This window comes from Thunnus albacares, chromosome 5, assembly GCF_914725855.1.
Source record: "Thunnus albacares chromosome 5, fThuAlb1.1, whole genome shotgun sequence".
Lineage (NCBI taxonomy): Eukaryota > Metazoa > Chordata > Actinopteri > Scombriformes > Scombridae > Thunnus > Thunnus albacares.
The window spans coordinates 19,686,398-19,699,196 of record NC_058110.1 but is presented as its reverse complement, the minus strand read 5'-3'; the positions used below and the strand labels follow the sequence as shown (position 1 = coordinate 19,699,196).

General features: G+C 40.6%; 1 protein-coding gene across 4 annotated transcripts in view; it reads right to left on the bottom strand.

Moving 5' to 3' along the window:
• Positions 1-12,799, bottom strand: part of cacna2d3a (calcium channel, voltage-dependent, alpha 2/delta subunit 3a) — a 133,150-nt gene that overhangs the window by 60,766 nt on the left and 59,585 nt on the right. For 3 of the 4 annotated variants that reach the window (XM_044351321.1, XM_044351318.1, XM_044351319.1), the window contains 4 exons: positions 5,982-6,144; positions 2,823-2,954; positions 1,158-1,369; positions 26-100 (listed from right to left, as the gene is read on the bottom strand). In XM_044351321.1, the coding sequence (XP_044207256.1) occupies positions 26-100; positions 1,158-1,369; positions 2,823-2,954; positions 5,982-6,144 (582 nt within the window). Of the gene's footprint in view, positions 1-25; positions 101-1,157; positions 1,370-2,822; positions 2,955-5,981; positions 6,145-6,357; positions 6,489-12,799 lie in introns of those variants that run through there. The other variant, XM_044351320.1, reaches the window with a different exon arrangement.

Here is a 12,799-nt window from a genome sequence, read left to right as displayed (position 1 = left end):
AGAAAGAAAGAAAGACTAAACTCACATCTTTGTTGGTGACATCTGCTTGGACCAGAGTTCCATTCAGGCACGGCTCCACATAATGCAATTCCTCGTTGTACTGGAAGAACACAAAATGAATTGTTTCAATTACTTCAATCATGCTGTATGTATAGAAATGTTTAATGTTAAAAATATAAAATGTGAAGATGTTAGAAACTTCACTCATCTTGATGAAAAGCACACACAGTACAGTACACAATGTAGCTACTGCCTGACATTCTGTGATAATATTCACCATTTAATGCATGAGTATGAATTAGACTTCAAAGTCCAAGAAAGAGAATTGAAGTGTGTTCTTCCAAAGCCGGCAATTTTGCCCTAATCAGTGTATGTGCATATGCATCTGTGTGTGTATACTGTAGCATGAAAAGAAGAAACTTTTTATGCGTGCACATAATCTGTTACATCACTGCAGATATTTTGGTTGAAATAATGAATGTTTTCATAATAGGATGTGTGTAACTTGTATACATGTGTGTGTCTTCTATGGGGGAACTCCATGTATATAGAATGCAACACTGTAAAAGTAACACGGTAATAAGCAACACAATAAAAAGAGTGTATGAGTCAATATGACACCTTTGAGTGTTCAGGGGAAAACAATATGTTTCTGCCTAATTTTCTAAATCCTCTTTTCCTTCATTTTTCAAAAGAATAATTTTCAAAATAACATGATTAGGATATCAAATGATAATGAAGACTTTGTTCTGTGCAGAAAGAGAATGGAGGCTGGCAAAGTGACTAACTACGTTTTGATGTGAAATAGCATCAGACACACACACAAACGCGCACGCGCGTGTACGGTTGCGCAAACACGCACACACACTCGTGGAGTTTCACCAGACTGAGATGCGATAACAATGGCTTGGGTGCCTGAGGCGGGATCCAATCACAACTGTCTTTTTTGCAATTCAAATCTTCATTCAGCTGACTGCTAATTGGTTGTGAGCGTGACAGGAGAGAAAGCTGATTTGTTCCAGCATTTCCTCTGATCTGAGGAGGAGAGGATGAGGGCCTGTGTGTTTGTGTGTGTGTCTATCTAAGCCTTAAAAACACAGAGGTTAAGTAGTTTATGTAACCCCTTTACAGCTGTGTGCATATCTGTGTGAACTTACAGCAATGATGTTGAAGAAGTCGTCATCTCCGAGAGTGTCCAGTATAGAGGAGACAGTCTGTCTGGCGATGGTCAGTCTGAGGCCTTTCATACTGCCACTGACATCGACCAGGATCACCACATCCTTTGGAGAGGTGGCAGCCTGGATGTACCACTTACGGTTACGACAGTCAAAAGCTATAACTCCGTGTTCATCTGGCTTCCATTTGATCCCTTTGAGAGACAGAGTCAACATCAGAAGTCAAGGCTAAAAATAAACAATGAATTGCAATAGTGTTAGTGTTGCATCATTTGCACAGAAGGAAAAAAAACTGTTACCTTGGCTTAAAAGGTGCACGAAACATAAAAAAGTGGCCAGGAACTCTGCTCTAAGGAGCTCTAAAGGCTTTCTGCCAAAGCACACTGTCACAACAGAATGTATCTAAAAAATTTGTTGCCTGCTTATTAAAACTGACTCCTTATACGTAATACGTCCTTAAAGTTACGCAACCTTCATCGTCATGGCAACATTAAACATCGCAATGTTACAGTTTTTGAAAAATGTCTTGAATCATGGTTGGAAACATGACACTTGTGGTTGGAAGCGGGAAATGAGCAGTGGTCTCCTGCAGCAAGGTCCACTATCTATCTAGACATCCACCCAACCCGCCTCCTCCTAACAAGGCAAAAATCATCTTATCAAGTCACCTTATACTGACGTCATCTGAACTGCGTCACTACCCCGGGTCATAATTACTATGGCCGCTAGATGGCGTAAACATAACTATAGGTTGTTTTTGCCTGCTTGAATTTTAGACCTGACCTGACACGTCAGATGGTTTGTTACAGATAACCATATGAGAAGTCGTTCTTGGAAACTGTTTGGAAAAGGCCAGGCACATTCAAAAAATATTTGGCAGGTGATTGGATGAACCATCTGTCTATCACCGTCTTACCTTGAGAGGCAGCTGGATTTGCAAGATCACGCGGGAATCCTCATAGGACGTTCATTGGTCCGGACACAAGCATAAAACTTGAAGCCTGACAAGATGGATTCTTACGTGATGTCATGATCTCAAGAATCCAGCCGCTTCGCAAGGTTATTTTAGGCCTATACTCTTGTTTTTCTTGTGAGGACGGCCTGGGTGGTCAGAATGCTAACAATAGACAGTGGAGGAGGGTTTTTGAGAGCTGGAGCAGCAAAGAATATACATGTCAGATGTGAACTGAGGCATATGATATTAAAAACTATTAATAGTGAACATCTATATGTTGGTTCAAGAGGTCAAAAGATAAATATAAAAAAGAGAAGAAGCCTTTCCCTCAATTATCTTCTATTAGGATCTACATAGAATAAAGTATGTATTCACCAATGTCATTCAATAGGCGTCTTTTCTTAATAATACTTCTTCTGTTCTTATTCATTCCACTTCACCTGAAAATGTTAATTTTATCCATCTTCTTGAGCCACTCTCTAATCTCTACACACTCTCTCACCTTTACCTCCCTGCTCTCTCTTCCTCTATCTTCTCTTCCCCCTCCTCCTCTCTCTCACCCTGCTTGCCTCCAGTGTTTAGCTATCAGTCACTGAGCATTCCCACACACCCCTTATTCTGCTTTAGGGAAACAGCGACTTAATTACAAACACACATGACACACACACCAACACAAACAAACACACACTTACCTGGGTACTGCCTGAAAAAGCCTTTGGCACTGCCAAAGTACTGCCATATGAGTGATGGGTCTCTCTCAAAGTTATCCACAAACACTTTATTCAAGGCCTCAGACCAGAACACACCATTGACAATTGCAGAGTCTAAGGATTAAAGGGAGAAAAATGGAGGGGCAAAGACACGCATGGAGAAGAGAGAAAAAACAGTATTTGAGCAAAAAGGTTAACATTGTTTTACACTCCAGGAGGCTGGAACAGGTATTCTCTAGTGCCTGCTCATCCAGTCGTATCGTATCGTACAGTCCTCCACAGATCACTATCAGGAACTATTCATTACAACGGGATAAAGAGAAAATGTTGGCAGAAAAACAGAGTGAAAAGATGGGAGTAGAGAAAAAGAATTAAAGAAATATATACAATATTGACAATGATGTTGCATTTGTTGATAATTCTACCCAAACTGACTGTGATATATGGTGGAGCATATCAATCACTGAAGCTTCTTTTTCAATTTACAGGCTGAGAGAGTCATGAATGTAACTGGTTAGCGAGCCAAGCAGCCAAGCTCATTACAGCTGCTCACTACCATAATTTTTCTTGGTTCAGAAGCGGGGCGGGGAAGATGGAAGCAGAAAAGGATGAACAGACAGACAGACACAATCATAAAGTAAGACAGATACACAAAAGCCTTAGAGAGAGATAAAAAAGAAAGCCAGGACGGCAGACGGAAAGGCAGGCAGAAAATTACTATGAGAGAGAGAGACAGATAGACAGACAAGTACCTAATGGACAGAGAGAAAGAAAAGCAGATAACAGATTTCCCATCATCTCCTATGCTGGCAACATTGTTCTGCTGTCAACAGTCATGCCAATAAGCCATGATCGAATTAGTCTTCTGGAAGCTAGCACACTAAAACCCTCTCTTGATAGTAAACACCCATCCACCTCTATGGAGTGGAGTGGAAAGAAGGCTGGATTTGATCCAGGCTCCATTTACACAACAATACAGTCACTTCTGGTGCAGTTTGAGTGTCTATTACGATCTTAACTCGTCATGATGAGGGAGTGTGTATGGGTTCTACTTTTCCCATAAGCTGTCATCTAAATTCCTTTCAACTAATGCACTCCTTAATTCAATTTGATCACAGGAGCTCCCATGATTCTATATATTCACATGTGCACGTGTACTCAGATTAAAAAGAAGAATTGTGTAGGTTACCCACTGCACTGTTCTGAGCAATATGAGCTGAAATCAACGTCACATTATTAAGTTACTTATGATGATAAGAAAGGAGAGGTTTAACAAGAAGAGCGAGTAAGAAGCAATGGGTGTGCGCATGAGTGCACGTGCTCACGTGGATGCGAACAGACTCCCATCTCAGTGAGTATGGCAAATGCTGTAAATGTGTGCATGACTTCTCTGCGCCCGTGCTACATGCTCCTGTCATGCGGCCTCATAAAGTATGATGGTGTGGGTTGTTTTTTGGTTGCAATGTGAGTTCAGAAGATGGATGTCGGGTGTGGTGTGTTCCTCCTGTGATTAATCTCCAGGGTCATGCAGCTCTCTGCTATCAATGGACTTAACCTCCAATTCATCACCGTTTCCACCAAGTGCACAGGCAACAGCCAGCTGTTCAGCAGCATAAAGAACAGGTTCAGATGACAGTGATTGGCTGCTATGTGTGGTGTAATAAGACAAAGAATGCAGCCTTTTCTTTCATTTCAACAAGACCACTGTGTTGGCACATCGAGAGTCCAGCCACAGAGGGCTCTGGCAAAAAAAAGAGCAGGTTGTCCTAGAAAAAAGTTTAACTTTTTTCAACTTTTGCTGTGATGTAATACAGTGTCATACAGCAACGCAGTGCATTGGTCAATCAGTGGTTGAGATGTAAAGTCTTAGGCCTTTATACCTATGAATGTGTTGCTAAAATTGGACTTCCTGGATCATATTTCATCTTCTAACCTGCACCTGTAGCAACATACCCACATTAACTCAACCTCCTGCAATTCTTTGTACTATTTTCTGTCTGAGCAGCTGCTAACATCTTGGCTGAAAGCAAGTGATACTCATGAAAATATTTATGGTATGTAACTACAAAAGCAACCCGTTTAGAAATATTAGGATGACTTTTTCATGATGATGATGATGATGATGTATTTGTAGACAAAACTGTTGCTGATTCATTCCAAAGGAGAACAATTTCAGTAAAATATGTTTTCAAATGTTTTAAAGAATCATTCACAAACTTTCCTTTCCTCAAGCCAGGCCTCTCAGTCACTTCTTGCAGAACAGTGAGACTTTGCCCACCATCAAGCTTCCTGAAGTCCTAGCCAATACATCCACGTTATCACTACCAGGGAACAAAGCCTGCAGATCTAAAACTCTTGGAGCTCGCTCTCTGTCTCTCTGTGTATGTGTGTGTGAGAGTGTGTGTGTGTCTGTGTGCGTGATTCTACTCATTTGCCTGTGAATCAAATCAAAATTACCCTTCCTCTCCTTGTATCGGTCTGCCAGCCTGCCAGCCTCACTCTCCTAGCACTTTCATTCAATTCCTTTCCATTTCATTCACTCTCTTTCTGTCACTCTCACTTGCTTTTTCTATTTTTTCCACCTAGCTGTAATTAATCTGTTGCTCAGACCTTCCATCAGTCTGACTTAACCTACTTTCTTTCTCGTTTACTTTCTCCCTCTCCCCCACCCTCCCTCTCGCTCTCTTTCCATATAATTTCTTTGCCTTTGGTTGCTGGGTTAAGCCGACATGACATTCATTCTGTCCACTGAGCATTGTACAAGGCCATGACTTCATTGGTTGGACTTGAGTGGATGGTAAATTAGCAGAATGTCTGATTATTTAACTGTTAATTAAGTCAGCGTGTGGCAGGGATGATCCAAAGAGTTACAGTTAATGAACTCAAATCCTCCTCCTGACACAGGCACAGATTCGTGTGCACCAGCACATACTAACTGTTGTACTGATTGTTGTTCATTTTAAGACTGGTGTTTTAATTATCTAAATGATTGAACCATTCAGCAACAAAACCAGCTCCTGAGAGGCTAAGATGTACATGACTTTTTTATGTTGAGGGTGTTAAATATAAGCTTGTCTGCACACTTGGATTTTAAACATACAGCCCTTTTATTTTATTGTACAATAGAGGTAGTGAACATACCTTTGTTGTACATGTTGGTGGGCACCTGGACCACGCTGAGGCTGAGGTTGACTGACAGGTTGTTAAAGTGGTCATTCGGTTGCAGGATGAATTCTCCCCCTAGCTCTACACTGTTCCCCTCCTCATCCACCTCATTGATCAGTACAGCATTGAAGTATTCATACTGCAGAAAAGAGGAGAGAGAGAAAGAGACAGAAAGTGAGGCACAGGGATGAGATTGCACATACAATTAAACACACCTAAATACTGGAGTTTACTGAATCTTTCATTTAGAATCATGTGTCTCAGTTTCTACAGTGTGATTTGCTGAATCGCCTTATCAGTGTATAGGATGACTGGGTCACTTAAATGCTGAGTCAGAGAGTAGTTTGCGTACCGAGGTAACCTGAATCCCTGGATCATCCTCGACGTGCATGATGTTACAGTGGAAAGCTGCTGAGTTGACAACACTTCATTCCTAGCTAGATGCTGGATGTGGTGCTCTGCCTCCACTGTATTTTTAGTACTGCGCATACTGGGGAGACTATTAATAAATCATAGAGCTAGATAAATATAGAGCACATGGCTCCCTGCATCCCAAAGGCTGTGAAGTCTGAGATACTACACAGGGGCACTGCCTGCAAAGGCTATAGCAGAACAAAAGACAGTAAAGAGATAAAGATAAAAGAATAAAGTTAAAAGAAAATTCAGCATTTTAGGATAAAAACCCAAAAGCATGCATATCAATTTATGTTTGAATGTAACTGAACCACACAGGCACACACAGAGGCAGTAATGTTAGGCATTAAATTATGTCAATTCAAACTGAAATCAGTGAAGTTTATCATGACTTTTTAAGGGGTCAATCTATGCTCGTTCATCTTTGGGATTTCAATCTTGAAAAAATAGGCTCTTGAAAAGACAGGTCTCAGTGCATCATTGTAGAAGTACAGGTGTAGTGCAATCATATTTACTAAATTGTCCTATAAAATAGTTTGTGCCCAAGTCACGAGTGAAGTCTTTGTAGCAGCTTTTAAGTTGTATGAGTGTGGCTCAAAACTCTTTTCTCATTTAAAACTAATCTTTCTTTGATGACTTCTGAAATTTGAACCAGGTCTCAATTTGACACACTGAAATTTGCTTTAAACTTTATAATGAATAATTAATCAATAACTTCCACACTATTTCTGATAAAATGTCTATATCTATATCTATATTTTACTGTTCTTACTGTCAATATCAATGGCAGCAGCACTGGCCCAATCATTTGTGCAGGTGAACAGTGGTGATTACATAGCTTAAGGCCACATTGATTTCTCTTGTAATGACCAAGAAAATAGGATTTGAAAAGGCCCTCTGAGGAGAATGAATTGCCATTCTCAAGAGTCCAATACACAGCCTCAATACATGTGCTATCATTCAGAGGGTGGACAGACACTCTGAACTTTGATTTCTGAGAGATGAGCAGGGTGGGACTGAAAAAGGACTGCAGGTCAAAGTAAAGAGTGAATCTGTACAGAGAAAACACCATAGAGTATACTTCTCAAAGTCACCATGTTTTACCTATCCCCCATTAAATAATTCTAAGAAAAACTTACATACTCCACTGTTCAGTGGACTCTTTCCTCCGTATGCCCAGAGAAACACTCACTCCACCACCCTACCTTCTCTATTCTAGCACCAGTAACCTTCATTTGGGTTAAATCTTTCTAGCTCCTCCTGAGGAACACCATCATCCCCTCAGCCCGGTGCAAAACAATGATAAAGCCATCAATTAGGCTGGCAAACGCAGCGCCTATCGGTGTAATTAATCAGCCCTGATTAGGCTTATTAGCCTTTTATCAAGGGGAACGCTGCCATTTCAAGGTGAGGGAGCACAGCATTGTGTGTTTCTGCCTATATTTTCCCTCCTTTCTTTTACCTTTAAAATATGTTTTTAAAAGAACCATCCTCTTAATACTCGTATTGTCTTTCACTGTAGTTATTTTTTCACTCTAAGTCATCAAAAAACAAGTGTATGAGTGATATTCAGATGTCTGTACTTTGTCAGTACAGACATTAGTATGCAACTCACTTTTGGGTCTTGACCCACCAATTGTAAAAATCTGATCTACATTGACCTTTAAGATGTTTGGGACACTAGCCATTTACTATGACCAGCATAGTACCTAGTTTTTTTTCAGTGCAATAGGGTGCAAACAGACTGCAAATAAGATGACTTTGACAAGGACTTTTTTTTATCTGAGTTTGCTTTTGAGAACCATGTCAACCCTTTGCTTTAAAGAATAGACAGAAAAATTCAAAACCAAGAAAGTGACCCTGACACATCAGCTGTGACAGTGCAACTTCTCAAAATAACTAAGTAAAGATTTATCTAACAAAAACAAAATAGAATTTACAAAACAAAAAACATTGCAAGAACAGTAATGGAATATTAATGTGTATTGAGAAGTTTTTTTTTTGTTTTCACAAAAATTACAACTACATTTTATCATAAAACATTAAAAGGAGGGAGTGGAAGTCATGAGAAGAAGAAAGAAGCAAAGACATGAAAGCAAGAAGAGAGAGGAGATGAAAGGACAAGAGAGAGAGAGATAGAAGGGACAGGACAGGAGAGAATGATATAATAAAACAAAACAGGACAGCGCAGGATGATATATGATACGTTAAGATAAAATACAATCCGGTAAATGGACAGGGCAGTAAAGGAAATGAGAGAATATGATAGGATACGATAGGACTGGACAGAAAGAAAGCACCGGACAGGACAAGACAGGATAGGATAGGATGGACATTAGCCTATGAATTATTGGAACTAAGCACATATGAATTTTACGTAAGGCCAGGGGTCCAGAACAATGCCAACACAATGCACTGACATGAATGACGTATCCATAATGTAATAAAAACTTCATACATTCAACATCCTTTTATATAATTCAACTAAAGCTATTCACATTCAACAAGACAGCATGGTTGCTTGACTTAATGGGAGACATGGCACTCTTTACCTGTAATCGGTGCCTGAGACTGAGCACAAAAAGTGTGACTGCCAGATCAGAGGCACTGATCCAGATGTGTTTATTGGTCAAACAGTGGAAGTATGAGCACACAGGTTTACGCCTCGATCAGACAGAGCGCTTTATGCAGGTTGCAAAACATGAGGCGCACTGCACTGCCTTTTTTTGTCGAAGCCTACAATTAAAAAAAAAGAGCAGCTTGCTGCATCTGAGGATTGGACAGTGGGAAAAAACACAAATGATTTTGAAGTTTATTCAACTTGAGGTATTTAGGGCGCTCCTGCTAAAACATGAGGTGCATAGAGCGGAAAAACGTGAGGCGCTCAGCAACGCGAAAGCAGCGAGCAAAAAGCTCCACTCTCATTGAAAACAATTACAAAAAGCCGCCCCAGGCTGCTAAAAAGCACTCTGTCTGATTGGGGCCTTAGTGCGGAACTGCAAGAGAATTAATGCATTTCTATAATATTGTTGCTTGAAACTCTGTTCTCCTCATCAACTTTAATTTTCAAACTTTGACAGAACACTGCATTAGCAATAACGTTCACACAACTTGTTGTCATGGTAATGACATTATGCTTCTGGTGACTGGACCGGTGTAAGACTGTAAGACTACACAGGCAGCTCTGTGTTGTCTAACAGTCTTCAATGTGTGTCGAGCATACACTAATGAGCATCAGCATTTTCGATCATGCTTGCGATGCTTAAACACAAGAAAATATATTGCTGCATATTCATGTAATAATTGACACATGGTTCTGTCCAGATTGATTTGCACTTCTGTCTGCATTTTGAGAAGCCCTGCTATAAATGTTGAGTTAATTCACTAATATCATTTGCAATGTTTGTGGTAGTCAACACTTACTTAAACCGTGATCAAAAAGCTGCTCCCACTGACACGAATAAGTGTCCAGTGGCATAAAATCTGGTGGGGTTGCAGGAATGATGACCTTCAGACGGTGGGATGCTGGCACAGTTTTTCAATGCAGAGAATTGCTTACGTGTCCTATTCACCCATCTCTTGCTTCCTCTGTACCTGACCTCTCTTCCTTTGGCAACTGTATCTTTATTTCCTGCCAAACAGGGCCATGGCGTCCAAAGTCAGGCTTAATTAAACCTGATTATCACCTTTACAAACTCCGCAGGTCTGTCTCAAAGATATCAAATATCGGTCCCATACTGACTCAAATAGGTGGATTGGGTATCGATGACAATTGGCCCATCTGGTATCGGCTACCATTATTTTAATAGATAACAATTCAGTACATTTATATCTATGTATCTATGTGTTACATTTTGTTTTACAAAGTTAGGAAAGCAATGTTTAAGTCAAACCTGATGTTGCCTTACACATTAAAGAATGATCCCAGTGTCTTCCACACAGTGATGCATACAGCTCATTAATTAAACATATTGGATCGGAACTCTATTGGCTGATACCCAAAGCCAAGGTATCGGAATCGGTATCAGGACTGAAAAAGCCAACGCATTCCTAGTCCAAACAGTGCGATAATCATGCAAATTCTACAGAACTTTACTTCCAACTGTAAGTGTGTCCTTTAGTACACCTGTACTAACGTTTCTGAATGCTCAATTATTTTTAATATTTCTTTCATCCCTCTTTGGGTCGATTTCAGCAAAAATATGAATTCTACTTCAAACCATCCAGAAATTACCTCCCTGTAAATTGTGTAATGAGCAAAATGGAGCTACAGGGAGTAGTAGAAATACTTTTTCATGAGTCTTGAGGCAGACGTTGTCAGATTCGTTTTAGGTCAAACAAAGGAAATTTTAATACAAAAAGATGACAAAGATTATATCTCAATATAATCTTGAATGTCTGAAGCCAAAATTAGGATACTGAGAAACACATAGACACCTAGACACACACTCACACATGTTCACACATGGTACCCAGGCAGAGCCAACTGCACCTGCAACAGACAAGGCTCCATTGCGTCTCCACTCTGTTCCCTTTCTGCCATTGTGTTGTTCGTACCTGTTCTGTCATTCTCTCCCTCACTTTCTCTGTCTCTCCCTCCCAACCTGATTTATTCCTTTCCTTTTCTGGCTCAGCCTGTTTCCTTCTACCCATTGTTCACTGGCTGTATGCAGCCCTCATCAAGCTCTTCACCACCCTGTGTCTTCCCAGTATTCAACTCCAATGTGTTCTCTTATGCATACAGCTCTCATTGGCAAGGTTTGGCTGCTATCAGCTCTATCTGTGAGACCATTGTCGCAATTGCCAGGTTGCCTCTGTCTAGTCCTCTTTTCTATCTGTTTGGGTCTCTCACATCTTGCTGGCTGTGCTCCATCTTTCTTCCCTGCCTGCGTGAACAGAGATAGATGTGGAATAAGAAAATGAGATAAATCTCACTCCATAAATAAAACTAATTTCAGACACCTGTAGTTTTATTGTTAAAAGAAAGTCAGAAGGATAAGAAAATTAATTTGTCAAACACATGTAAAAAACACATTCATACACAGACACTGGGCAGCCACACATGGACACACACACACACACAGAACAAAGTTTTATAAGGACAGTGAAAAACTAACGATTTGGTTCAGAGGAACAATTTAAGTTGTGCTGATGCTCTGGCTATACACCCTAAGTGTCTTGAAAGACAGAAAGAGAAGTGGAAAATGCCACCAGGGGCATTAGCCGTTGAAAGTATAGAGAATATGAAGTAAAGTGAAAAAAGTAAAACAAACAATGGTTAATGAGACTGCTAATAGACTTATTTAAATTCACAGCATGTGGGCTTTAATTTTGATTAAAATTGCACTCATCAGCTTTTGAGTTTCAATGTTGTGGGAGTGAATGTGGGTGTGTGAATAGCGGCAGGGGCAAACCATGGTGTGTATGTGTGTGTGTATCCGTGCATGCTCCAGAGCATCATTTGAAGCTGTCTGTGTGTGTGTGTGTGTGTGTGTGTGTGTGTGTGTGTGTGTGTGTGTGTGTGTGTGTGTGTGTGTGTGTGTGTGTGTGTGAGTCTAAGTGTGGGTGTATGTGTTGAGTAAGTCAATTATGGCTTTCCAGCATTACAGTGAAGGAGTGCCCAGTGCCACTAATGCAGTCCCTGATCATAGTGTTAACAACCTGATCTTTAACGCTGCAGTGCATTACGCTGAGGAGAGATCACACATGTACCATCAGCACCCACTCAGTGTGGGACAGACAGAGAGAGAGAGGATGAGGAGGGGTAAGTGGAGGTAAACAGCAGAGAATATTTCAGTTCTCTGTTTCAAAATGTAAGCCTGAAGATACATTGTATGTACACTGCATTTGCTTCCATGTGTTAGCACAATGAGATGTATCATTTTCTGCCTCTAACTCTCAGGAACTTACTTTCTGTTGAGTATAAATGTATATATTCTTTCTTACTGACTTTTCTCTGTTCTCTTTGTCTTTTCTCCTGACGGGTGTATAATTTTAAAATTCTTTAATTTTGGTTACTATACAAAATACTCTAGCAAAATAAAAACAAAGCAATATATATATATATATATATATGAGATGACGAATACAAGCAACTGAAATGAGTTTCCCCTGGACGATGTCTAGGCTCAGCCTTTGAGATAGGGTGAGGACCTCGGACATCCAGCTGGATCTTGAAGTAGAGCCGCTGCTCCTTCGCATCGAAAGGAGCCAGCTGAGGTGGTTTGGGCACCTGGTTAGGATGCCTCTGGGACGCCTCACTCTGGAAGTGTTCCAGGCACGTCCAACTGGTAGGAGACCCAGGGCAGACCCAGAACACGCTGGAGGTACTACATATCCCTCTTGAGATCCCCCAGGAGGAGCTGGAGGTGTTGCCGGGG